The sequence below is a fragment of the Equus przewalskii genome, chromosome 2 (assembly GCF_037783145.1).
Source record: "Equus przewalskii isolate Varuska chromosome 2, EquPr2, whole genome shotgun sequence".
Classification (NCBI taxonomy): Eukaryota; Metazoa; Chordata; class Mammalia; order Perissodactyla; family Equidae; genus Equus; species Equus przewalskii.
In genome coordinates, this window is record NC_091832.1 from 78289797 (window position 1) to 78315791 (window position 25995).

A 25995-nucleotide genomic window follows, 5' to 3' on the forward strand; every position below is an offset into this window, starting at 1 on the left:
ATGAAGCTGCTTCAGGAGAAATATAGATGGCAATAAAACGTAAAATGCTTGAAGTGGCTTAATGTAAGAATACCAAAGGAGTGTACATCATCAACATAATAAAAGAAGCATTTAAAGGAAGCTAGACCTTATCGAAAATCTGCAAGCCAACAGGCTAAGAGCAGAAGGAAACTGAACTCAACAGACAAGGGACTAATTACTTCCATAAGCTCCTGGTTTTCACAACAGGAGTGATTCTTCCCTGTCTCACTAGAGGATATGAAGATTTCCCAGGACTTGAGAAGAATCCCAACAAAGAATGTAAATTATAACACTGTAAACTTTGGTTTATAGTTACATTTTGGCATTCTCTGTTTAATAAAGCAAGCTGTCCCTCCTTTTAGCCTGTCGTTTAGATGAGAAACTTGCACTTCCTTATTGTGTCTACCACACTGAGTTTTTGTTCTGCAGGAGATGGTAAGTTCTTCCTTAGAGGAATTGCAACACCTCTGGCTTAGCCCCTTTTATGACCGCCCTCCCACCTCTCACAGGTGTCCCATCCCTCCATCCTTCCAGCCTTCCAATCTGGCTTCCTTTAACTTTCCAAGTACAGACATCCAAAGTGCACAATCAGGGAAAACAAACTCTTGATGTTTTATTGTTCAGTGAAGGGCAGTGATCTATCTAGCTGTCCCAATAAATATGTGTCAAAGAGATTCCTTTTCACTTATTAATAATGGTAAAATCCACACGCTTCAAACTACTACAATAATTCATTAACCCATTCTCTTTGGGACTATTAACTTTCCTTTGACGAGAACTAGAATGTGGGTTTAAAGTATTACATAGCCCTAGGCTTCATTAGGTCTTTGCATGCAAAGCTGCACTTTCCCAGCTGGGCAATCTCAGGGGGCCACGCCTACCCCTCAGCCACTATTTGGAATAGACACTCCCTTTCATCCATCCCTTTCACCTGCTCGGCCCACTAGAGAACACCCGTTCTGTCCTCTGCCTGCTTCTAACCTAACCATAGGACTGGCCTGGGCAGGGTCTGCCTTCCTGTGACTGACAGTATCAAGGAGAAATAATATAGAAGAAAGATTGGTAAAATGCTGAAACAATTCTCCCTTCTTTCCCATCAAAGGACCTGAAGGACGAACAGCCTTGAGAGTAATATGAAATTCCAATGCCACACATCCCAGCTTTATATTCATGCTTGTGGTAAAATACCCAGGATATAGCATGAATCATTTTCCTCTGAGACACAGAAGAATGTTCATTTAGTCATCTGGGCAAGGAAATAGCCACCCTTATCCATGCTGTTTCTGACGCTGCTGCTCAAGAACACACATCTGATTATACCGTCTTCTTTCTTTAACGTCTGTGACATCTCCCTTGTCTAGCAGTTTTAAAACTCTTGGGGAGGGAAGCAGAAGCCAGCGAGTCTGCTTTTTTTCTTTTTTTTTTCTTTTGTAAGATTTATTTTGAACAAAGGGCTCCATGGAAATTAATAAGAATGATGATTAGTAATACTTATCATCACACACCTTAACATGGCAAACAGCCCCTTTCATGATTTATGTTCAAATGGTCTTTCTGTCATTCTCCTTACTCCCTACTCATTCCAGGCAACTGGCTGTCTGGAACATACTATACATCTCTGAGACTCCGTTTCTTTGTGTGTACTAGTTTGTTTGCCTGGACCACGTCCTTCCCCGTCTCTGCTTGATGAATTATGCTAAGACTAAGAAACACCTGCAAGCACTGAGTCTCATACTTTGTGCTCCCACAGAATTTCGTGATTATTTATCTTATGTTCATCTTTCATTTTCCTTTCTTGAGAGAATGGGCCATACTTCTTTGAATTCCAAAAATAGCATTATTTCTGGCACAAAGTAGTCATTCAGTAAATGCTTGATGAATAAATAAATGAAAATGAATAAATGAATCTATTAGTATTTAGGTTCAAAATGTGCATTTTCTTACAAAGTCTAGATGGAAATAGAAAGGTAAGGTAAAATGGAAAGAGGCATTTTACATCGTTATTTCTCTTTGTTTCTTGATGCAAATATCTTCAGAAAACTTCAGTGGAACTCTATGCTTCCTTGAGCACCATGTATGAAAAGGGAATTTATTTTGTGTACTGGTCACGAAATGATGGGACAGGAAGCCATGAATGGAAACAATAAAACCAGAATAGTAGGAACAGCGCCTGGAATTCTCAGAAGAAACAGGCTGGTAGGGAAGCAGTCTTGGGACCCCACATTATTTTTCAGGATAGTAAAACTGCCAACAAGATTCAGAACAAGAATCAGAACCCCTCACCCTCTAACCTTGTCATACGCCCTCTCTGCCCATTCATTTCTCCATCCTCAAGTCTACTCCTAACCTCAGAGGAATTCTGGTCCGTTACTTTCCTTGGGAACCTACCCTCTATGGCGGCTGCCCCTGGCTTACATCAGTGGTTTGGATCTGAAAATGTCTCCAGACCTCTCCATACTTCCATTTCCAAAGTGGCTAAGACAGAGAGGGAACAGGGATTTCTCACATTTTTTCGCATCCAAGTTGTGGATTTTGAATGCATTCTCTCATGGACATGCATGTTCATCCTGCTTAAGGTCCACAAAGTATTCCATAATTAAGGAGCCTTTGTAGGCGGGCCTAGAGAATCTATCACAAATGATTTAATTTCTCCGGGAAAATACACTTTTTGGTAACTTTTTATTTAGATAAAATGTCAAACTTACATAAAGATTGCAGGAATAGTAGAAGGAATTCCATACAGCTTTCACTCTGATTCTTTACATTCTCCTACATTGGTTCACACAGACACATAAATATTTTTTGAATTCTAATTAACTTATAAACTTTAAAACAAAAATTATCACCAAATTGGGGTCTGCTTAAATATTTGATGAAGACATTTTATTATGCTTTTAATTTCCTATTATATTCCCTAAAATAAGGGCTCAGTTCCAGAAAGAAAAATGTATTTAAGTCTTTATTTTCCTTTTAAATGCTTTTATTAACTTCATATAATTATGAGACTATAACTATATTTTCCCAAGGCTTGTGGAAATCTCCAATAATAGGATGGGTATTTAATGAGACACATTCAATCCTTCAAGACATTGGGGTATCATTTAGTAAATAGTAATCTAATGGAAATATCTATAGTAGTACCCTTGGAATATGAGAGATCAATCCATAATGACTTTTTATTCCTGAGGTCATCATGAGCTAGCCTGGGCACTAATGGAGACAATTAAAAGACTTTTAAACTGAGTTTTTCTTAGAACCCCAAATGAATTCAGTGTATCTATGGCTCCGTGAATACTGATTTAAAAACCATAACGTTCGTCTTTCTCTGGCTTTGAAGTTGAGCTTTTTAAAATCAAATCCTACCCCAAACCAAACTCTGCGGGTTATTGAGTTCACCAGAGGTCTTAGTCTAAACTAAAATTAAAAACAAAAGTTCCAGCTTGAGAAAAATGTTTGGAAATTTCCATAGTGAAATCACAGCATCATTTTCTTCATCTATATCAACGTTCTCTTTAAAAAACATCGTTGAGATATTTCAACCAGAATAAACAATTCACAGATGTGTACTTAATAAGACAAAAAACTTGATGATTCCTTGGACATATCCACACACCAAACATTTTGTTGTGTGTGTGCAACAAAAATACTTAAAAATAAGCTATCAGCAAAAAGACTAAGTCTTATTTCTCACCTCCGAACTTAGATTTTCTTATTGGAACTTTTATATGGCTCAGCATGGCAATGGATGATGTCTGCTGAAATAGATTAAAATACTCCATGTGTATGTGCATGTGTGTATAAATGGTTTACTTTTGTACTTTATAGTATGTTCTCTGGATGTTTACTTTACCCCCATGTTGCTTCTGGTTAAATTCAATTAGAATAATATTATTGCATTTTAATATAGGCCATAAGCCTCTTTTAACCTAAATATTATGACACAAAAATGCATTAATAGGAATTAAATTGCTAATATGAATTAAAATAGCCTTTATCATATATAGAATTTAAAAAAATTTCAAACAAAAGGAAGTATTTATTATGATGACACATTAGGTTATGGAGAATATTTTTATAAAATAACCTTTGATATTTACAGAAGAACTATTTTATATTTATATTGCACCTAACCCATAATTGCTTATTTTCTTAAAAAAAGAAAAGTGCAATAGGAAAAAAATTCTCTTTTGTTATATATGCTGACAGTTAAATGAGGAAACGTAATAAAATGTAGAGTTGAAAGTTTCAAAGAGCTTACGGTATCAAAGACAATAATTTCTATTCAGAAAGTGTTTTTTAAGGCAACACTATCACAAATACACTTGAACAACCATGGCATTCCACCAGGACACAGCACTGCAGGTGACTCCATCAGGTTGCACAGTTAACTACAATTACCCGATATATGTACAATGTGCTGAATTTCGAGTACAGGTAATAAGTGATTGTTATATACCAGAAATAGTCCCCAAAAGTCACTTTTTGAGGTTTCCCTCTTTTTCGTTTTTCACTGCAGAGTTGAAGTATTGAAGTGAATACATTTTTGTTACATTAAGTGGAAGAAAAAGTAGATCGTGACTTAGCTCCTGAAATTGTAATACTGCTCTTTAGCCATCCACAATCCTAAAGTGCTTTCAGAGGTTCCACACATGCCTGAAGGAGCCAAACCCCAAAGACTAACAATCAGGTATATATTTCGCTAATCTATTCCGGATGCTTTGCCTAAAAAATTGGCATTGCCATCTTCAACATCTTTCTTTTGGAACCATGGTTTTGAATTTTTTCCTTGTTGATAAGCTTCCAGAAAATAACAGATTCCAGGAATCTCACTGGGGAAGTTTGGTGGAAGTTCCTCCCTTGATCGAGGAGTAAACACAAAACCAGGATAGTCTTTGAGTAATCTGAAAAGATTAAATTAAACACATTAATATTAAATTTTAACACTGACATAACTGTCTACTTAAGAAAAGACAACACAACTAAATGAATATTCTTGAGAATATTAATAAACCAGCCATTTTCAGCATGATTGTGAGAAAGATCCTAATGATGTTAACAAACATCTTCACAGAAGAAGAACAATGAAGAATCAATTCACAATCACAAAAAAATTCTACCAAATAATGGGAAAAATATTAGGAAAAATAAGTATAAAATATTTTTGTAAAGTTATAATCTGTAATATAACAGTGCAATTCAGAGTAGTTGGAGAAAAACCCCAAATAATTCAAAAGTCTAATAATAGCAAAAAAAAAAGTTATTGAATAAGGCTTCCTAAGTTGAAAGAGGTAAGACATTATCCATTTATCAATTCATTCATTTTGTACATATTGTACATATGATTAGGAGAGGTAATCATGGGCAAGAAGTTGTGAAAGAAAAGTTCTATATAAGATATATAAAATAATATGAGAATAAATTTTGGGTCTCTCAATAGAATTTTTATGAATTCTAGGTTAGTTGGAATAAAATGAGATTTCACTGTACATATTGACACTCTACTTACTATCTAGTATTTACAGTATTTTTTCCTTCTTAAATTCATCTGTTTTACCGAATTTTGTTATTTGCTACTAACTACTTGTCCCTTATGCTAAACTCATTCTAATCCCAATCCTATTGATAAAGTTAGTGGCTCCTCTTCTCATTTGCTTCCCTAGCTTTCTGTCAAATACAAGCTTAATAAGCATCTCTTTAATCCATTATTCAGGCCATGGGTGAAAAATGTTGACTAGTTCTGGGCTTCAAACCAATTTCTACAGAAAATCACTTCTCATGTCTGCCCAACCAGACCATGGCGCTCCACTGACAAGTCTGCAATGTCACATCTAAATGAAATAGAACGATAACGCTGTATTAGACCTGGTGCTGTGACACCCTTCTACGACCGAAGAAACCAAGTAAACAGAAGTCTGGGTCTCAAGAATGACAGACTTCCAGGAGAATAAAACACATGAGTATTTAATTAACTAATTTTTATCAGTGCATCAATAAATATATAATCTGCAAAATAATAAAACTAATAAAATGATGCCATAGTCATGAAATTATAAATATTTTTGAGTGTCTATTTTTATAAGGCATAGGATCTGGTAGTATATAATGAAAAGTTACGGAATTCCATAGTATTAATAGTATAAGCTTCAAAGTCTGGTAGATCTAGGTTTGAATAGCAGCAAAAATGTCAGTTTTCTAGTCTTTAAAATGGGGATAATAATAACACATGTCCCTTAGGACAATTGTGAAGATTAAATAAATTGACTAAAGAAGATTGATTAAGCATCAATTAGATATCACATAATACTCATTATGTTGGTAGCAGTTAGTAAGTCTGATACTATCAGGCACTAGGGAAGAGAAAACTTCGTCTCCTGTTGGTGGAATATAGATTGGTAAAACCAGTTTGGAAGCTGATTGATGCTTAGTAAAGCAGGAACTGGGTAGAGCCTATGATCCAGGAAATCACTTATAGGTATCACTAGAGACATATGTATAAGAATATTTATCACTTTTTTTGTAATAATGGAAAACTGGATATACTCTGGTTAACCACGGGTAGAAGACAGACTGGATTATTCATAGCCTAGAACACATATCATATCACGCTAGATCTGGCTCTTACTGGCTTGTGTGAGCCAACTGTTAAAAATTCAGGAATTTTGCAGGCGATTTAAACCATCACTAGCCTGAAACCTGCCATGGTGAGAGTATTTACACCACAGAAATGGGCAAATGTTAGAAATCAGGAATTCTCCACTTCACTCCCCAAAGCTGGTTTATCAGCATACCACTGCATTAAGAAGAGTTTAAATAAATGAACGAGATTTACGTTTCATCAAGAAAAAAAATCTCAAAAACATAATATTTAGTGGATTCAAGGCAAGTCTTAAAAAGATCTGGACAGGGTGAGTGGGAATCTATTTTTCCCTGGCTTTGTTTTTCTATCTGGAGGAATCTAAATAAGAGTTACATTCCTGGCCTCTCTCTGCCCATTTTCCTTCCAGGTAAACAGAAGCCACATATCTTAGCGGCAAATTTGGGGGAAGCTGCTAGTATTTGTAAAATTTTTTCTTCTTAAATTAATCTGTTCTACCAAATTTTATTATTTGCTACTAACTACTTGTCCATTATGCTAACCTCAAGCCCTACTCAATGCCTTTCTGCCTCTCTCTTTGGGAGCCTGCCGGTCCGCAGGAAGTACATGTTCTCAGCTGCTCCCACAAACCCTAAGGGGCAAAGAGTGCAGTGTGTCCGAGTATGGGGGCTAGGGGACTGTAATATTTTATTTCTTTTATAAAACAGGGATCTGAAACAAATACAGCAAAATGTTGACATTGGTTAAATATTACCATCGGCTACATGGGTGTCATATTTTCTTCTATTTTTTCTATATGTTTGAAATGTTTAAAAATTAAATATAGGGGCTGGCCCCATGGCCGAGTGGTTAAGTTCGTGCGCTCCGCTGCAGGAGACCCAGTGTTTTGTTGGTTCGAATCCTGGGCGCGGACATGGCACTGCTCATCAAACCACGCTGAGGCAGCGTCCCACATGCCGCAACTAGAAGGACCCACAACGAAGAATATACAACTATGTACCGGGGGCTTTGGGGAGAAAAAGGAAAAATATAAAATCTTTAAAAAGAAATTTAAATATAAAAATGCATAACACTATAAACGTTTAATAAAAAAGTATAAATTTATAGGTGATTGATAAGGATTTATTTTTTCTATCCACATCCACCCAATATTTCCTGTTAAATATGGTAATTATAATCATCATCTTGTATTTAAATTTATATAAAAATAGTCAGCAGTTAGAAGTTGCTTTAAAGTCTATCATTTGAATTTACTAAGTGCCTTGCTCAAGATCACGCATCTGGTAAGCCCTGCATTTGGGACTGTAAGACATTCTTCTGAATACAAACCCCACGCTTTTGAAAGAAACTTACAGATAAACACAACTAGAATGTCATGGAGTTAGAAATGCTCATTAAATCATCTTTAAAAAAAGATCAGACTTTATAAGAAAAACGGGTTGGAAAAATAAAACCATTTAGATGAAAGCTTGATGATAGTAAGACCCGAGAACAGCAGCAACAGTCCCAGCGCAGAAGTCCACATGTGGTGGAAGTTTTCCTTTACTCCCTCTACACCAGACACCATTTCCCCTAAATTGTGCATCAACTCTCCTATTTTCTGTCATCTCCCCCATATTCCCTTATTCTCTGTGTTCTTCCTCCTTAAGGGATTCAAGTCCTGCTTCTCTGTCACTATGTTCTCAGACTCCTCCTGCAAATAGGAGTTCCTAGGTCAACTTACCCCCCCCCACCTTGGACAACATCCATTTATATTCCCCCATCTACCATTTTTGTCTTTAATGATCCCTGGATTGCCACATAAACCTCTCAATAATCCCCTAACCTGAAACACAAACATTACCTAACCTAGTCTCTGTCAGTTCTCTGCACTTCAGTAAAAACACACCAAAATGCAGAAAATGGTCCCCTAAAATAAAAAGTAAAACTCCTCCTGATGTTTAAAAGAAAAGAATGTATAATTGTCATTACATTGGTGCATTCTAAATGACTGATTAGAATTTGGAAGCGGAAGTTTGAAGGTAAGGATTTTTTGTGTGTTTGGGAATGTACTCTGAGTCCTAACTTTACATGTGTTTCATAAATATATCAAGGAAGCTATGCTTGATATTATTTTATTATTTGAGAAATGCCATCTCAGAATTCAATGTATTACCATAAAGCTCTGCAAAGAAATAGTTACCTTTTATATTTGTACAACTTCTAATAGAGCCTACTGCTTGTCCTGAACTTTGAGTAAAACTAATATTTTGTCTTTATTTTATAATCCAATTATTAATTAAATTTCACAAAGTATAGACTTTTGATTGAAATTTAAATCATCTATTCCCCTTCAAATTTTCTTTCTTCTGCTTTTTTTTTTTTTTTGGTGAGGAAGATTTGCCCCAAGGGAACATCTGTTGCCAATCTCTCTCTTTTTTATTTTTGCTTGAGGAAGATGAGCCCTGAGCTAACGTCTGTGCCAATCTTCCTCTATTTTTTGTATGTGGGATGCCTCCACAGCTGATGAGTGGAGTACGTCTGCTCCCAGGATCCAAACTTGTGAACCCAGGCTGCTGAAGCAGAGTGTGCAGAACTTTAACTATAGAGTACTTCTAAAGGAAAGCATTTTAAAATGTTATTAAAAGTATTTCACATTAAATATTTACTTCTTGCCTAAATAAAGCATTTTAACCATCGCTTGCCCTTTAGATAAGATATAAATATTTCTTATATAAGAATAAAAGATAAGTAAATTATTACTGAAATCAATAAAAAAGGAAAAAGTCAGTATGCCATACTTTATAAAAAGTAGAAATGACTTTAGTATATTTATTGAAAGTCAATATAAGTTAAATTTTCATTATCATTTAGGTGTACATAAACATATACTAAGAAATGAAAAGAATGTGAATACTTATTGTCTCTGGATAGTGAGATTATGAATTATTTTTGTTTACTTTATAACGTTCTGATTTCATAAATTTTCTAAAGTGGGCATATATCACTATTGTAATAAAAATATTTTATTAACAAAAAGGTTAACGCTATCTATAGTATAAAATCCTATATGTGCATTTCTAGTAACATTGTCAATATAGTGAATCTAAAGATGCAAGTAATGAGCCTTGTCCTGTTGCTGGAAATGTATATCCAAAAGTCAGGTTGCTCCGCTGGGAGAACCAAGATCCTGAATTATATTTTGGGAGTAAAATGACTAGCTAATATCAATGTCTCCTATCATGACTCAAGACCTTTGAGATATAGAACAAAAGACAATTTTTGAAAGAGTTAGTTTCATACTGCTTAAAAACAATTAAAATAGGAGAAACAGAAAGCTATACTTTTTGTATGCAAATGATATACACACAAGGACTCTTCAATACGCACACGGATGCATATTATGTTACTGAAAATTGAGAAAGCAGCATAGGTATCAGAGACTGACTCCTATGTTGTAATAGGATGATTCCTCTCAAATCTTGCAGAGAGCAGAGTCATGTCCTCTGAGGGCACTGAGTCCTACCCCAACTGGCACACCTGGTTTGACTTTAGGTGGTTATCATGACAATGATCCAGAGGGACTTTTCCAGTTCTCACGATATACTGATTCACCTTCATGTCAAAGAGTCAACAGTCAATTAATAAACACTTATTGCTTCCCTAGTGTGGTCCAGGCTCTGATCTAGGAGCTGGGAACACAGAATGCTTACCACAGGAGGCTGATATTCCACACAGGGAGGCAGCAATCAACACACAAATAAAAGCTATTTCAGACAGAGATATGAGCTGAGAAGATGATAACATGAGGGTGTATGAGGGGAAGCTTGTTCCTCTAGCTACGGCAGTTGAGGAATATCTCTTTGATGGGGTGACATCTGACTTCAGGTCTAGCTATGAGAAGGAGGAAGACACAGGATGATCCAGGAGAGAGGTGTAAAGCAGAGGAATCGCAAGTATCCTTGATGCAGGAATTGGTTTAGCAAGTCTGACGAAGAAAACTGAGGCCAAGGAGGCAGGAGACCAGTGAATGAAAGGGAAAGTGGAAGAAAATGAGGTGGCAGAGGCCAGCAGGACATTGGTTAAAGAGAACATTTTAGTCTGTGGTCACAAGTTTACATTTTCTTCTGGTTGCAGTGGGAGCCATTGGAGGGCTTTAAACCCAGGAATGACAAAATCTCATTTGTACTTTAGGAAGATAATCTGGTTATTGTGTGGAGGATGAACTGTAGGGAGGACATGTGCAGGAAAGTGAGCAGGAAGAAGAGTGAGGGTGATACTGGGTTGGCTGAGGTAGGAGAGATCAGGGTGGCTTGGCGTGGGCTGCAGTACTGAAGGAGGTGAGAAAAGCTGTATTCAGGATATAATTTATAGATGGTGGTGTTGGGCTGTGAGGGGGAAAGAGGAATGATCATTCTGAGGTTTATGGACTAAGTAACTAGGTGGATGGTGGTGCTATTTTAAGGAGATTGATAAAGCTTGGCTGGGTGGGAAGAAGGTTTCGTTGGGCTGGTGGGTGTGGGAAATTACTTATGACCACATTAATTTTAATATGTTAATTAACCATCCAAGTAGAACACAGAATAGGATATATGCGTCTGTTACTCAGTGGAGAATTATGGGATGAGCTAGAGATAAAAAACGTGAGTCATAAAAGTTCAGACAGAGAGGAGAACAGGGACAGAACTCTGGGCACTAGAACGTTCAAAGGTCCGTTAGGGAAGGAGCATCAACAAAAGACACTGACAAGGGGTAGCCGTGGGTTAACGAGAAAACCAGATGACCGTGGTGTCACAAAAGCCTCAAGAAGAAAATGTTTAAAGGAGGGAATACTCAAGCTGTTCAATTGCTACCGAGAGGTTGAGGAAGATAAGGAGAGAGAATTGACCATGATTTTAGCAAGGTCCACTGATGACCCTGATAAGAACCATTTCAGAGGAATGCAAGGGACAGACCCTGGTTAGAGTCCATTGAAGAGCTAATGGGAGGTGAAAAAGCAGAGACAATGAGCATAGGCAATTCTCGTAAAGAGTTCTTCTGGAAAAAGGAGCTGAAATATAGGGGGTAGCTGAGACAGACTTGGAAACAAGGAAGATAGATAGATATATATTTTTGTTGTTGTTGTGGAGGAAGATTGGATCTGAGCTAACATCTGTGCCCATCTTCCTCCATTTTATATCTGGGATGCCTGCCACAGCATGGCTTGATATGTGGTGCATAGGTCCGCGCCTGGGGTCCAGGCCAGCGAACCCTGGGCTGCTGAAGTGGAGCATGCAAACTTAAGCACTAGGCCACCAGGCCACCCAGAAGATACATATTTTTTAAGAGGTTTAATAGAAAGATATGTCTGTATTATGGGAATAATCATTCCATCCAAGAAACTGATCAGAAAGAGAGAGCACTTATTTTCAGGAGAAGTTTTGAGAAGGTGAGAAGAAGTAGCACTCTGAGCAAAACTGGAAGAGACGATCTCAAATGGGAACAGGGCAGGTGGTGTACTGTGACAGGAACAAAGGTCCCAGACAAGGGTACTGGGGCAGCCATGCGGAGGGATGGCATGAAGGTGGTTTAGTTTATTTGACCGCAACATTTCTTGCTGTGAAATATGAAATGAAGTTATCAATTTAAAGTCAGAGCTGGAAAGGAAGGATATTGGAGCTTTAAGGAGAAAGAAGATGCTGTAAAATAGCTGTCTCTGAGAATAGGAAAGTTAATTTGCTTGGTGTAAATTAGCTAGCACATAGATCCGGAAAACTTTTTTGTTTTCAATATAATTGGATTTTTAAAACAAGATCAAATTTATAGACAGCTGGCATCTGAATGAAAGGGAGTCTTGTTGGGGACCTTGACCTCTAAGTTGTAGGGTCTGTGGTAACTCTGGGTAGTCAGTGCCAGAATGGTACTGCAGTAGGCTAGTTGGTGTCAAAATTCCTGTCAAAGCACTGTGAAAACTAATACACGCTTTGAAAATAATAATAATGGAGGAAGATAGGGTGTGTGTCAAGGATTACAGCTGGGCTACAAATCTCTCAAGAGAGTCGTTCTCAAGAAGCTAGCGAGTAGTTTTAAAAAGGTTCAAGTGAGGATGACAAAAGCTATTGCTTTTCTTTCTCCTTTAAGATTATCTAAGCAAAAACAAATTATGGAGAATGAAACAAACCAATGAAAAACACATGACAATCATATGCAGATAAAAATAATAGATTTCAGGTGCTCAGTGCAATCCGTACCTGTAAGTTGTTGGACTGACATTGATTTTCCGTGGCACACTGCAGGACTCAAATTTGTTAGCCAAGGTGACATTGTTTCCAAAAAGACAGTAACGGGGCATTTTAACTCCAACAACTCCAGCAAAAACTGACCCAGAATGCAGTCCAATTCGCATCTGAAAGCAAAAAGGAACACAATGTTCCCGTCATTGGTCAAACACTTCCCACTTGTCAGTGTTGTTTGAATGCCCTGTCTAAATGATTTTACCATCCACTCTCACCACACCCCTCCTCCCTCAAAACCTCCAGCCAATTTCCCTCTACTCTTCAAATCCAATTAAGAATGCCTAGTGCAAAATCAGTCAGACCCCTTAACTCTTCTACATTTTTGTACTTAGGTTTATTACACAAAGCATCTTTATTTCACCTGTCTTCAATATCTGAAATCAACTTGCACGCATACCTATCACAGGCACCATGGTGATCAGACAAAGTGTCTAGGGACTGTTTATGTGAGCCTGCTCTGTCCACCAAGTGAGATAGACCTAATTTCTGGACTCCAGGAGTTGTTTCCCAAAACACTGCCAGAGAGGAGCAAAAGAAGCTAGCACTCAGGATCTAAAGTGTGGGTTTTTAGGCATTTTGCTTTAAAAGAACTTTATGCCAAGCACTACTCGACTATTCAGATGACTAACAAATGGAGAAAGGGAATTGTAATATATAAGCAGAAAATGATAGAGGAAGCACAAGGTTGGAAATGCTGAAGCCCGGATTGCAATGACTATATACATGTTAGTTAAAAACATCTGGACTCATGGAAAACCAGAGTTGTGGCATGTCTAGAAGTGAGAGGCAGTCTGGAATATGTTGTGGTGAAAGTTTAAGAATTCTGAAAGTTATTAATGGTTTGGACAGCAATTAAGACAGAAGATCTTAAACTGAGATCTTCTAGGAGATCTACATACTTGACGATCTAAGAGGATACACAAATTATTAAATTATTTCTACATCAAAGCAAGTTAACGTGGGGATATTTTAAAAGACAATCAGACACCAGGTTCATTATTTTCTAATCCTATGTTCAGTTGACCATTTCAAAGAAGTTTTATTAGATATATGCATTTTAAATAAAGGCCAAGTACTCAGTAACTTAGATGTAATTTACAATTCAGAAGACTGGTTTTACCTCATTTTACAGCTAATTTCAGATATTCGCTAGAAACTGTCCAGAATCCTTTGCTTTTAAGATATCAAACCATAAATTCTGCAATTATTTTCAAACAAAAGCACTATACTATGAATCAGGAGATTTACATTCTAAATGAAACTCTGCTAATAATTGGTAGTCTGACTTTCTATAAGTCTCTTTATTTCCCTCTTACTATTCCTTCATCTATAAAATGCAGGATCAGATTATTTTTAAAGTGCCTTCTTTGTCACAGTTTTACTTCCAGCAGCAAAACTTACATGTCTCTTATATCTGGCTTTTTCTTCTTTAGGAGAATATGGTTTTATATGTATAACAACCAAACAATAAAAACAAACAAACAAAAACAATGAGAAAAGGCTTTCTGCCTATACATATCAGCCACAATTTCAGCATGTTTAATTTAAGAAGTTTTTGCTCCCTTTGGGCACTGTTCTGGTTAAACTAGTTTCTCTTTCTGTACTTAGTTATTCCAGCTTTTTCTATGATAAATTGATCATAGCATTTTTATTTTTCTATTTCAATATTAATAAACAAATACATTCTCCTTGTATAAATCCAAACAATGAAGATACACCAAATGCTTTTTGGTTCCTACCATTCAGCTCTCCCTCTCCCTACTCTCCTCTCCAGTTCTGAACCTCACTCTCAGCTCCAAAGCTTTCTCACCAGACAACTTTTCAAATTCACGAGCAAGAAAATCCGAAGTTTACGATGCACAGCATGCCCTGAATGGAAACCTGCTGGGGGCGTGTTCTATTGGGGGACTGCTTTTGACATAGCCCATTTCTCATTACAGGCCTCTGGGAATAGGAAAGGAGGGGCACCAGAAGTTTGTTTCCCAGTTCACTTCACACTTACTGACCCACACTGCCACATTCAGCCCTCTGGTCTCTGTCATCAGTCCACCTACAGTTTTCTAAGCCTGAGTGGGTGGATGTTAGCAAGGAAATCAGTAGGAATAAGTGAGTAGATGATTTGTACATAATACACGCAGAAAAATAGAGAGCTTGAAAAGAAAAAAGGAAATATTTGCTATTCTTTCACTTTGATTTCATTCCCTGGGGTAGCAAGGTAGGAAGGAGTAAAAGTCTGGGCTTTGAAGCCAGATCGACGTGACTCCAAATCTGGATGCACAAGAGACTTGAGTGCTCTTGTCCATCAGTGAGTTGTGGATTCCTCTTCATAATGTTGTTGTACAGATTAAATGAGACAGTGTTTAAGTCACAATATGCTCCCTCTGATACATGTTAATCTTTCTCTCTCTACAAAAAATACTCTTCACTTCTGCCTCTGTGATATTTCCTGGGTAGCTCCTAAGGCCATCAGATTTCCTAGGAACTGTAGGTTAGTGCAAATAAAAAGGTATGTTTGACATCTCACTTAACAGATCATTAGAGCTAAACTATTATTAACCAGGTAATTATCTTTGAAACCAGTTATAAATAACCCTTTCTATTGCAAAACTCCAAAAATACATTTCTACAAATAACAAATATATGTCACTAATCTCCCTGTCCCAAACATACCAACTTTAATTATAAATGCTATTTATGTGGAAATCACTGGTTTTATTGCTAATCTGGATATTTTAAACATTTACTTTGATGCTATGAGTTCCCTCACCCATGAAAAAAACAGAAAGAGAGAGAAATATATAATTCTCCTCTTTTAAAAAGTGCAATTATAGAAACTAAGTCTGGAAAAGTCAGATGCTGTGATGCTTTTAAAACATAATTGCAAGTTATTTCACACTCTTCTTATTAAGACATGGGGTCTAAGTGTCCTCCTCTCTGGGCAGGCTTATGATTGCTTTGGCCAAAAGAATATAATGGAAGTATCACTGTGTCTCCTAAAGGTCATAAAAAGCCAGGCAGCTTCTACCAATCTTGTTCAGTGGGACATGAGCCACCATGTAAGAAGTTTGACTGCTCTGAGGCTGTGCTGCTGGAGCACCACATGTAAACACTTGGGCTGACAGTCCCAGCTGGGACCAGCCTTCAGCCATCTCCACCAAGGAACCAAGCACGTAAGAGAAGCAGCCATCTTGGAATGGGTCCTCCAGTTCCAAGTGGTCCAATTCCAACTATTCCAAACGCACTCAACCATTGGAATATTTCCAGCTGAGGTCCCAGATACTGTGGAACAAAGACAAGGTTTCCCTGCTGTGCCTCATCAAAACTTCTGGTGCACAGAATCCATGCATAATAAAAGGGTTCTGGTTTTACACCACAAAATTTAGGGAAGTGCATCACACAGCATTATATAAGTGGGATGACAGCGGACTTCGAAATACTTGTTAAGGCTTAGACATATGGCTTCTATTAAGATTGAAGAGAGCCATATCTAAATTTATAAATATTACAGTTTTGATTTTTATATTTTTTACTTCTCTATATGTTTTACAGCGTATCAGATAGGATGCTATATCACTTCAAAGGCCCATTTCTGAAAGTTATCAGTTGAAGACTGTTGTATAAAAATTAAGTGGGACAAATGAAGATAATTTGCTCATATTCTATCTATTAAACCAACGCTGAGCATGTTGATTTTATTTTCTCATCTGCAATAATACATTATTATGGGGTCTGGCTCATCTAGAAATGTTGGAATGTTATATGTCCTGGAAAATGTTGGTGGCTTAGCAGTCAACATTCATGCTAGTGTAAAGTTCTCCCCTGAAGGGACTGGAAGGTTAAAAATTACATTTTCCAAATTCCCTGGCAGTTTCTAGATGGATTTAAGTTTGGTGAATCAGATACCCTACCCTTGCATGAGATTTGGAAGCCAGGATTTCTGCTGTGACTGCATTTCTATCGCTTCCAAGTGTGAGCACAACGGTGGAAGCCTTTGGGTGTTTCATGGCACGCTTAGCGGAGAGCCCAGTTTCCAGTCCCTCATTTTGTGAGGGTCATGATGCAGGACTTCCATATTGCTGCTTCAAATTATAGTAGCTGCAGTTTTGTTCTGTAGCCAGTAGTAGAGGCAGCAACTTTTTGAACACAGCAATTTCTTGAGTGTGATTACAGTGGTATAGTTTAGGAGCCAGCTTTCTGATCCGAGAGAAAACAGTGGTTCTGAAGTGTGGCTCTGGGAGCCATTGTTTGAAAGATCAACTTACAGATGGCATCTTTAGTCCTCTTAATGATTCTGTAAGCCATTTAATACCCTATAGTAAATTTCTTCCTGCTTAAACAAGTTAGACATTTTGTTCTCTGCAACTAAACTCCAACTAATACACCATTCTTTTGAGAACTAATTAATAAGCATTTGCTCTCATGACATCTCCTGGACTATATGATCTGCCTTACCTTGATGGGTTCTCCATGGGGAGACATGACTTCATCAGAGAGCTCCATCATCTTCAGGGCCATCAGCGCTATCTGAACAGCATGGGTATCACTTTCTCTGTGTAATCCCCCCGCCACACAATATGCATCACCAATGGTCTCCACCTACACATAGCAGATTTTCCATGTTACAAATAAAAACTCAGGAAGAATCGTGGCATATATCATATAGCAGAAATCTCAGTGTTCGTGCCCTATGGAAAATCAGAGTAAATCAGATACTTTCAGAAATGGCTTCCCTTTCAGGAAATCACAAGGTTTAGATACCTTAGATCAGGGCACTGCACTGAGAGGCAGCACAGGGCTGTGAACACAGTGTCAGGAGGTGGCTTCTACTCCCAGGCTTGCCACCAACTCATCAGATCATTCCACCTTTTTTTTTTAACTATGGAAAATGGCTTTGTAGAAGCAAATGATGCATTTTGGTTTTACAATAAATTGCTTAAAGATGTTAGGATCACTTACTGATTTCACATCCTTTCAGCATAAGATACACTGCTTTGAATGCAGTCACTACTCAATCAAAGTGATACGAATTTAGTAAGAATGCACAACGTAAAACTAAGACATGAAACGTTTTCAAAAAGATTTTCGGGGTTCTCATAGCAACATGAATATTAATCACAAAGTATAGAAACCCAGATGTCAAACCAGGAGAGAGAAACAATGGTGCTTGGAAGGCTACTGGAAATCAAGCTATTATATAAATTCCAAGTATTATTATTATCATTGTCATTATTGTTGTTGTTACAGGTGATTTTTATCTGTCTGTGATAATGACCACAGAAAGCTAGCAGTCAATTTAAAGCCACAATAATTCACCAAATTGTAATAGTTGCATTTTTCTTCTCTTCCAAATATTTATTATAACTTATCAGATCATAACATTCTTCGTATCCAAAGCCGCCAAAATGGAGGGATGGAGGTGAGAAAGGAAAAGAGAGAGACAAACCTTCAGTGATTCTCCCTTTCGCTCAGAATAAATGCCCTTATAATGTCTCCAAAGCTCTTCTTGACCTTTCTGCTAATTCCTGGCTTTATTTCCTAAGTCTCCCCCTTGCCTGCTTTGTCCCAAAGCCATTGGCCTCCTGTTATCCCTCAAACATACCAAACTTGTCCCCACGTGCTATTCCTTTGCCTGGAACACTCTTCCTGCAGATAACCAGCTGGCTTGCCCCTTATTTCCTTCAGTCCCTGCTCAAACTTCACCTTATGAGAAAGTGCTATCCCGACCACTCTCTCTGAAACAGCCATCACCCCCTACCCCCTGCACTTCTCTCCCTGAACCTCAACCAGAATACTACACCAACCAGAATACTATAAATTTACTCCTTTGTTTAACTGTCTGTCTTTCCTCCAGTAGAACGTAAGTTCTCTGAGTTTGTCTACCATTCTATTAACTCCCGTATCACCAGCGCCCAGTGTATTTGCTAATAAATTAACTAGACAGCAAGGCCTCCCATAAGCTTTTCCTCAGCAACAAATACATAAAAAGTGTTTAACATAATGGCTAATATATCACAGGTGTGCGATAAATGTTACTAATGGGGAGAAGTGGTACCCTCACCCCTACTCGGTGTTAGGTGTCCATTCCCTGTGCCCTTGTAGCACCCTGTACGGATGTGAACGGAACTGGGCATTCATCTTGTCATGTGGAAATCTGGCATTCGTCAGTGCCACCATCTCATCCCCACGTGTAAACTCTGCTCACAGGGATTGTGCCCACCCATGCTGACAAATGCTGGATGACCAGTGAATACTTGCTGAAACAGTGGATAAACAAATACTGAAATAAATAGAAAAATGACCAAAAGATTGAAAGACAAACAAGAAAGCTAAAGTCCTAGTACAATTAAGTCCTGGAATAAATAAGCTTTGCTATTCCCTGAAAACCATTGCATTCACCGGCCAGTCTATGATCACATATTCTGTATATCTCACATTCATTCCATGGTTAAGGCCCTTCCCTATTTATTTACAGCTGTCTCCTGGTATTTCGATGCAAAATCAGAGATGAAGAGAAGGGGGATATAGGGACTGGTAGAGAAAGTGATTCATTGTTTAGTTTGAGCTGTGGTTGGATTATTCAGGGAACTCTGTGGCTACCATCCTTGTAGTAAGGAGCATAGAATCTGATACTTGATAGGAATAACCAAATTCTTAAAAGTTTCAAGTTGTAGAAGAGGGCAACTTCTTCTGCTAATCATCACAGCAGTTTGCAAAGGAGGGCAAGACTTCTTTCTCACAATTCTGAGAGAGGAGCCATTCTCAAGATAGAAACTATCTACACATAAATATAGTAAATTCCACAAGAGGCCATCAAGCTTAACCTAACTGAAGCCAATTATTTTATCTGTAATTATACATGGACCTCTTTTTTTTTCCCAAGGGGATCATAGCTCTGTCTGGAATTTCCTGTTAGAAACTTGTAAAAGGAAAGTTTTGCTTCTAGCATCTAGATTGGAACAAAGCAGGGGCTTATGTATTCCCATAAATAATATTTGTTTCCTCCTCAATAATTTACTTATTTCAGGTTGGGTTAAGCTCGGAAATGCCAAATTGTTATGTGGCAAGTCACAAGATGATTCAAGCCACACCAATGAGAAGCATGCTTTATTCTTACTGCCAATAGCTAAAACAATGCAAAATACTTTAAATCAGTAAAAAAAAATATGCTTTAATTCTACAGAAGCAAACAGAACACAAAATCTCTTCAATAGATCTCTTATTGATAATAATTACTTTAAAAAATAGTTTATTACGTGTCAGTTTATTACGTGTCAGTGGCAATCACTATGCATGCCCAGTGCCTAGAATGATGCCTAGTACATCGTACTCAATACATAAATCCTGCTGCCTGATGAACAACAGATATTACTTACCATAATCTTTATCACAGTCCTGTCTATGAGGATTAAGGGACATAATTTATGTTATTTACACATAGAAACTCTGTGGGTGGATATTATTTTCTCTGTTTTAGAAATGAGGAAGGTTATTTAAGTTTCTCAGCTTACAAGCAAGTAAGGTAGAGAACAAGATGTGAAGATGGGCCTCTTATTCGAGTGTCTCTGCCCCCGGCCCCTCTACAATATTGCCTTAAGTTGGTGATTTGGATATCTGTGAACCAGCCATGAAAAGTATCATGTTAACTCTGTACTGAATTAATCTATTTAAAGACAATTTGTATAATACATGTTTCTTTACTTTTACCAAAACAAAGGATAAATTTTCCCTGTACAAGTCATACTTTAAATTATTTCATGCTTAATAACAAGTCTGTTTCCCAGTCAAGTGTCAAGTTTCTTGACGTTTAAACATTACCTTTTCATGAGTCCTATATCCCAGCCTCCACTCAATCTATCACCCTTCCATTCTGTGCTTATTCTTTGAATAAGCAGTCCTTTCATGGAATAATTATCTCCATTTCTGAGCAGATTCAGAGCTACTTCTGGCCAGAGAACACCCACAGGATTAATGCACAGTGCCTGCTCCCAGGATGTGGCTTGCATGGCCCTGCAGAGAAAGCCTTTCATTGATATCACAACTCAGGTTCTAGTTGCAGTGCTTTTTCTCAGTGACTTTTCCCTCTAAAATGGGCATTGCCCTGTTCCACCCCTACCTTGTAGACATCCAGCTCTCCACACTGCCGGTCAAAGCGAGTGTAGAGTGCATTGAGCATGGTGATGACCTGCAGTGGTGAGCACTGGGAACAGATGGCAGTGAACCCAACAATGTCCGAGAAAAGCATGGTGACGTTACTGAACTTCTTGGCTTGTACAACTTGCCCTTGCCACAGCTGCTGCGCCACCTCGCAGGGAAATATGGAGCACAGAAGATCGACTGTCTTCTTCTTCTCTTCCTCCAGGGCTTGGTGGGCTTGCTCCAGGGTGGCCTTCAGCTTGCCCAGCCTCTTTTTTAGGCCATCTTGAGCTCTGGCTTGTTCGCCTATGAGGACCACATCCCTCAGTGCATTGTGAATTGGGATGTCTGAGAGGTAGAGCCCTCGTCCTGTAAAATCTTCTAATCGGTCCACACAGGGTGACCCCAAGAACAAGATGGCACTAGATTCAACAATGTAGATCATTTGGCCTTTGAGGTCCATAACCTGTGAAGCAAAGCAAACCAAACCAATTTTGGTTTATTCAAGTTTCCAACACGTTTTCGAGATGAAAGGAGAGGAAGTAGATACAGTGACGATCCTTTTGTATTTAAACTCTATGTTCTCTACCTGCTGGAAAAGAACAATATGCTTTCTCAGAGTTTCAATTTCCTATGAGTTCTAAATTGCATGCAGACTTTTGAAAAATGTCTTTGAGGATACTCTCCACAGAAACCATGCTTTTCAATGAACAATGCAAAAAATTCTTGCTTCAAGGCTTTCTCACTAAGTGGCATGCTCATGCTTTTGTTACTATAATCTTTTGATAGTAGCAGTGAGCAGAAAGGATTGTACCAAGGGAGCCTGGAGAGACGTGGGGTTTCAAGTGATCATCCTGGATCACAAGATCTCCTTGTATGAGGGTGGACAAATATGTCTATGTGTGTTCCCTGCAGCAGAGTCAAAGCAACCCAAATGTCCTTCAACATGGGGCCAGTTGAAGAAAGTAAAGAACAATCATACAATAGGATACTACACAGCCTTCAAAAAAGCGAAATAGACCTATATCTAATGACATGGCAGGATGCGCAAAATATATTGTTTAATGATAAAAAGAAAAGTTGTAAATAGCATTTTTTTGTTTTAAACAAAAATGTACATAACTAATGTTTTTGATTTTTTGCTGCAATGAACATCTTTAAATATTACCTATTTTTTAAATATTTAGCTATATTATTTTTATCATAAAAAGCAATGAAGCTGTTTTCATTTGGGGGAACAAATTGAGCATCTCCTGGGGGTATGCCTGTCTAAAAGTAGGCCTTTCTATTAGCTTTGCTTGTACTATCAACCATGATGTAGCAAACTTTCTTTCCTAAGACTAAATAATTGCCAAAATTTCCCACCATAAGATATTGATTAAAAAGTCCATTTAGTTGCCTCCTATAAGAAACAAGTACTTTTTATTTATTGTAGAACAATACCTCATTATTCCAAATTAAGTCAGCTATTTAATGATGATTGAAACCAATTGTTCATAAACATTTATCTAATTCAGTTATAAAATATTCTGTAATGATTTTCAAAGGTAGACTGCACTCAATAAATATCTGAGAAGTAGTGGGTCAAGTAAGCACGCAAATGAATGCAGAAAGGATTTTGTTTTAAATTTATTCCAGCCTTAAAAGTGTTTTTGAATTGTTTTAAACATAAATATTTTATCAATACATTTGGAGTGATGCATATATTTCTACCTTTTTTGTTTCTAGTCCTTAAATACGAAACAATTTATTTCATACTGAAAATATGACGATGTTTTCTTACCTTTGAAGATTTCTTCACAGAGTTATCCCATCTCCTCACTCGAACAATGAACTGCATATTCAACATAGTCATGATTCCGCTAAACGTTTGCTTGATTTTTGGAGTCAGAATTTCAAAGTACTCTTCAAAATTCGGCTTCCCTTGAAAGTCCCTCCTGTTCATCAGCCTCCTGATGCCATTGCCAAATTGCAGAACCGTCATCTCTCTGTCAAACATGAAATGGAACGGAAATGTCTTACAGAAGAGAGAAGCGGGGATGACCAGCGAGGACTGGGGTTTGCCGGGGGACAGGGATGGTCTGGTGCTTTTGATGTGAACGGAGTATAACAAATAAGGCTGGTTAACAAACTCGCTGCAATCGTTACGGAAGCAGGGAGGCCTCACAGACACTTCCACTTCGGTTTCGTACAATGTGTGAGCAGCTGCCTTAATGATGCCAGGAAGAATCAGGGACGTGGTTCTCTTAGGGAAGAAATAGTAAACGTTTAAGAAGTCGTGATCTTTATCCAGGCATAGAATGGAGGCGTCTTCCAGCCTGCCTCTCTTTTCTGCTTCTTGGCAGTGGCTGCTCTGTTTCAGAAGGGTGCTGAAGCTATTTAAAAAATCTTTGAGGGTTCCTCCAACCACACCCAAGATATGTTCATCTTCCTCATAGCATATTTTAAAAAGCTCTTCACCAAGAGATTCTTTGACGATTTCCACTGGAACTCCTGAAAGCATAGAATACATTTTCTACCATATCAAATACGTCAATCTTTGTGGAGCTGTGCTGTTACTACTATTTTTAACATTATTGTATTTGATGGTTTAGTTCCCTTTATATCTGGTAGTAAGAGTTCCAATCAAAACTAATCTATATAGATTAGTTTCTAAAATTCTCATAACTGAATGAAGATCCTAAATCAGTTAATTAAAAAAGAATGATTGATTGAGTATAATCCACAACTTTTTATCTCCCTTAAACTTAACAATAAAGAAAAATTGAAATTACAGGATCAAGTACATTTCAGAAAAAGCTCTCCCACCTTGTTAACAAAAATAGTACGTCTTGATAAAGGGTGACTGTCCCCCTTAGAGAGCCTCCAGGAGTAGACGCATCAGGTACAGGAATTAATTTGAAATCACCGATTGTGAAACTCAATTTTGTCATTTTTCTTTAGAGATGATATAAAGTAATTTTTTTCTGAGTAAAATAGCGTTCTTGTTGTTTAATGTTAACTGAATGACTATGTGTTTGGAATATATTATTTACTTTCTACAACTTCTTCTTCCCTAACCTTTATTTTTTAAACTCTGTGTACCACGTTTTTCTCATCTGTAACTTAGGAAACACAACAATGCTCTCTTCATAGCACTGTTGTGATGTGTGGAAATTATGTTTAGAATAGTGTCTAGCTCCTAGGAAGGACCCAATATAAGTTAGCCATCATCATTATTATTATTATTAAATTCTTAATATCTCGTACTTTCAGAGATATTTAATCTGTGGGCCCCTATACTCAAACTTTGAAAAAAAAGTATGACAAAGTTACTCATCTACTTGTTTCCCCCAAACTAATTATTAAAATATGAGAATTTGGTTAACCTTTTTCCCACGATTGTTTCCAACTTAAAAAACAATTCTTCATTTTAATTTGTTGAGTTGAATTTTTCATGCATAAATGAAGAACACTTAGTTCTACGCTCAAAGCCAAAGCATGTAAATGTCAATGAGTCAGCCTCCCATGCAGCTTTGTCTACATCTCAGCCAATAAACATTATAAGAAAAGGAAATGTTTTAGGTCAAACAAAAATATATAGTATGAAAAAGATTTATTGTTTATGTTAATACAATACATAATATTGAACACTTCACACTGGAAGAAACCAACAAATAAATATGAATATTTTTGAAGAAAATATTAGCTCTACAGGCAAATATTTTCCACTAATAGAAAATATTAATTTACAGGTAAAATATTAATTCTACAAGTATAATGATCTTCTAATTGCATATACTTAATTCTATTACCTGCTGCAACTGCTTGGTCTGCAATTATTTTTTCAAAGTCTTCTCTTTCCAAAGATTTCCTGAAATTATTTCAATACCTTAAATTATAAACTGACAAATGAATGCTAAAACTTCAGATTATAACATACAGAAATGATGACAGAAAATAATTTAAATTACCCTTTCTGTAGAGGCAAATCTTGACTATCAAATTTACAGGAAAGGAGCAATGACATGTACAACCCAAAACAATGTTGCAAAACGCCAAAAGATACCTGATATTGAGTGTTTCATCAGTTTTTATGAAGTACATTTACCTTTTATGTTAACTTTACATAGGTTAAGACTATAGAAGTTTGCACTGGTAGGAAACCAGGAATATGAAATGGCCCAGAAGGAGATAGCAACAAATCAGACCAGGGTTTTTCTGATAACCCAGCCAAGAAGAAAAATCTACATACTGATGGATTTCAGTTTTAAGTATCACTATCTTTTTTCCTAAAGCAAATACATAGTATATCCTGCTTTTGAGTTTTACATTCTATATATTTAAGTCTCAGATATCACTACATTAAACTTTCATTCTTGATCTTGTATAAAAATTAGTAACTAAATTTTATTCAATTACTGCACTGGATTCTACAGCATAGAAGTTGATAATATAATAGCATACATTTCGATTGACAGGTTTTGCTAACTTCAACAGGGCTACTTGCTGATTCATGTTTGCCTAATTGTTTTTTGATGATTTCTGATACTGATGACTAATTATGACCAAATTTGCCAAACTACTAAAGCATATTAAAAGACACTCAAGTTCTATTGGTGGTTCAGTTTGCTATTAGGCAAGCCAAGTTTACAAACAGGCATAAATCTAAAATTTTAAACAGATTTCAATAAAGCATGATACATGTATAGAGGTTTCAAAAGGAAATATTTTTAAAAAGGAAAATTGCTCAGTCCACTACTTTGTCACACAAAGGTATATTTCTCATAATTATTTAAAATACTAGTAGAAATATTTTCTTATCTAAACTGGTTAAGGGTCACTATACAGTATTATATCTAGTTTGAATGTGGAGATCCCCAAACCCCTTGTTATACATTATTTTATACTAATCAGTCTTTAGATTTGCTTCTTTTTCTCATTTAACCAGCTTCTGTTTTTTATCTAAAGAATGAAAGCAAATCTGCTCAGAGAACTCTTAATACTGCCCAT

The 25995-nt window shown here is 37.1% G+C and overlaps 1 protein-coding gene across 10 annotated transcripts in view; it reads right to left on the bottom strand.

Annotated features, from left to right (window-relative positions):
• Nucleotides 1-2681: 2681 nt before the first annotated feature.
• Nucleotides 2682-25995, bottom strand: part of GUCY1A1 (guanylate cyclase 1 soluble subunit alpha 1) — a 63777-nt gene continuing 40463 nt past the window's right edge. For all 10 annotated transcript variants that reach the window (XM_070611525.1, XM_070611531.1, XM_070611524.1 and 7 more), the window contains 6 exons: nt 24798-24856; nt 22787-23496; nt 20984-21469; nt 17323-17466; nt 12826-12980; nt 2682-4922 (listed from right to left, as the gene is read on the bottom strand). In XM_070611525.1, the coding sequence (XP_070467626.1) occupies nt 4721-4922; nt 12826-12980; nt 17323-17466; nt 20984-21469; nt 22787-23496; nt 24798-24856 (1756 nt within the window). In that variant the 3' untranslated portion in view covers nt 2682-4720. The remainder of the gene's footprint in view (nt 4923-12825; nt 12981-17322; nt 17467-20983; nt 21470-22786; nt 23497-24797; nt 24857-25995) is intronic.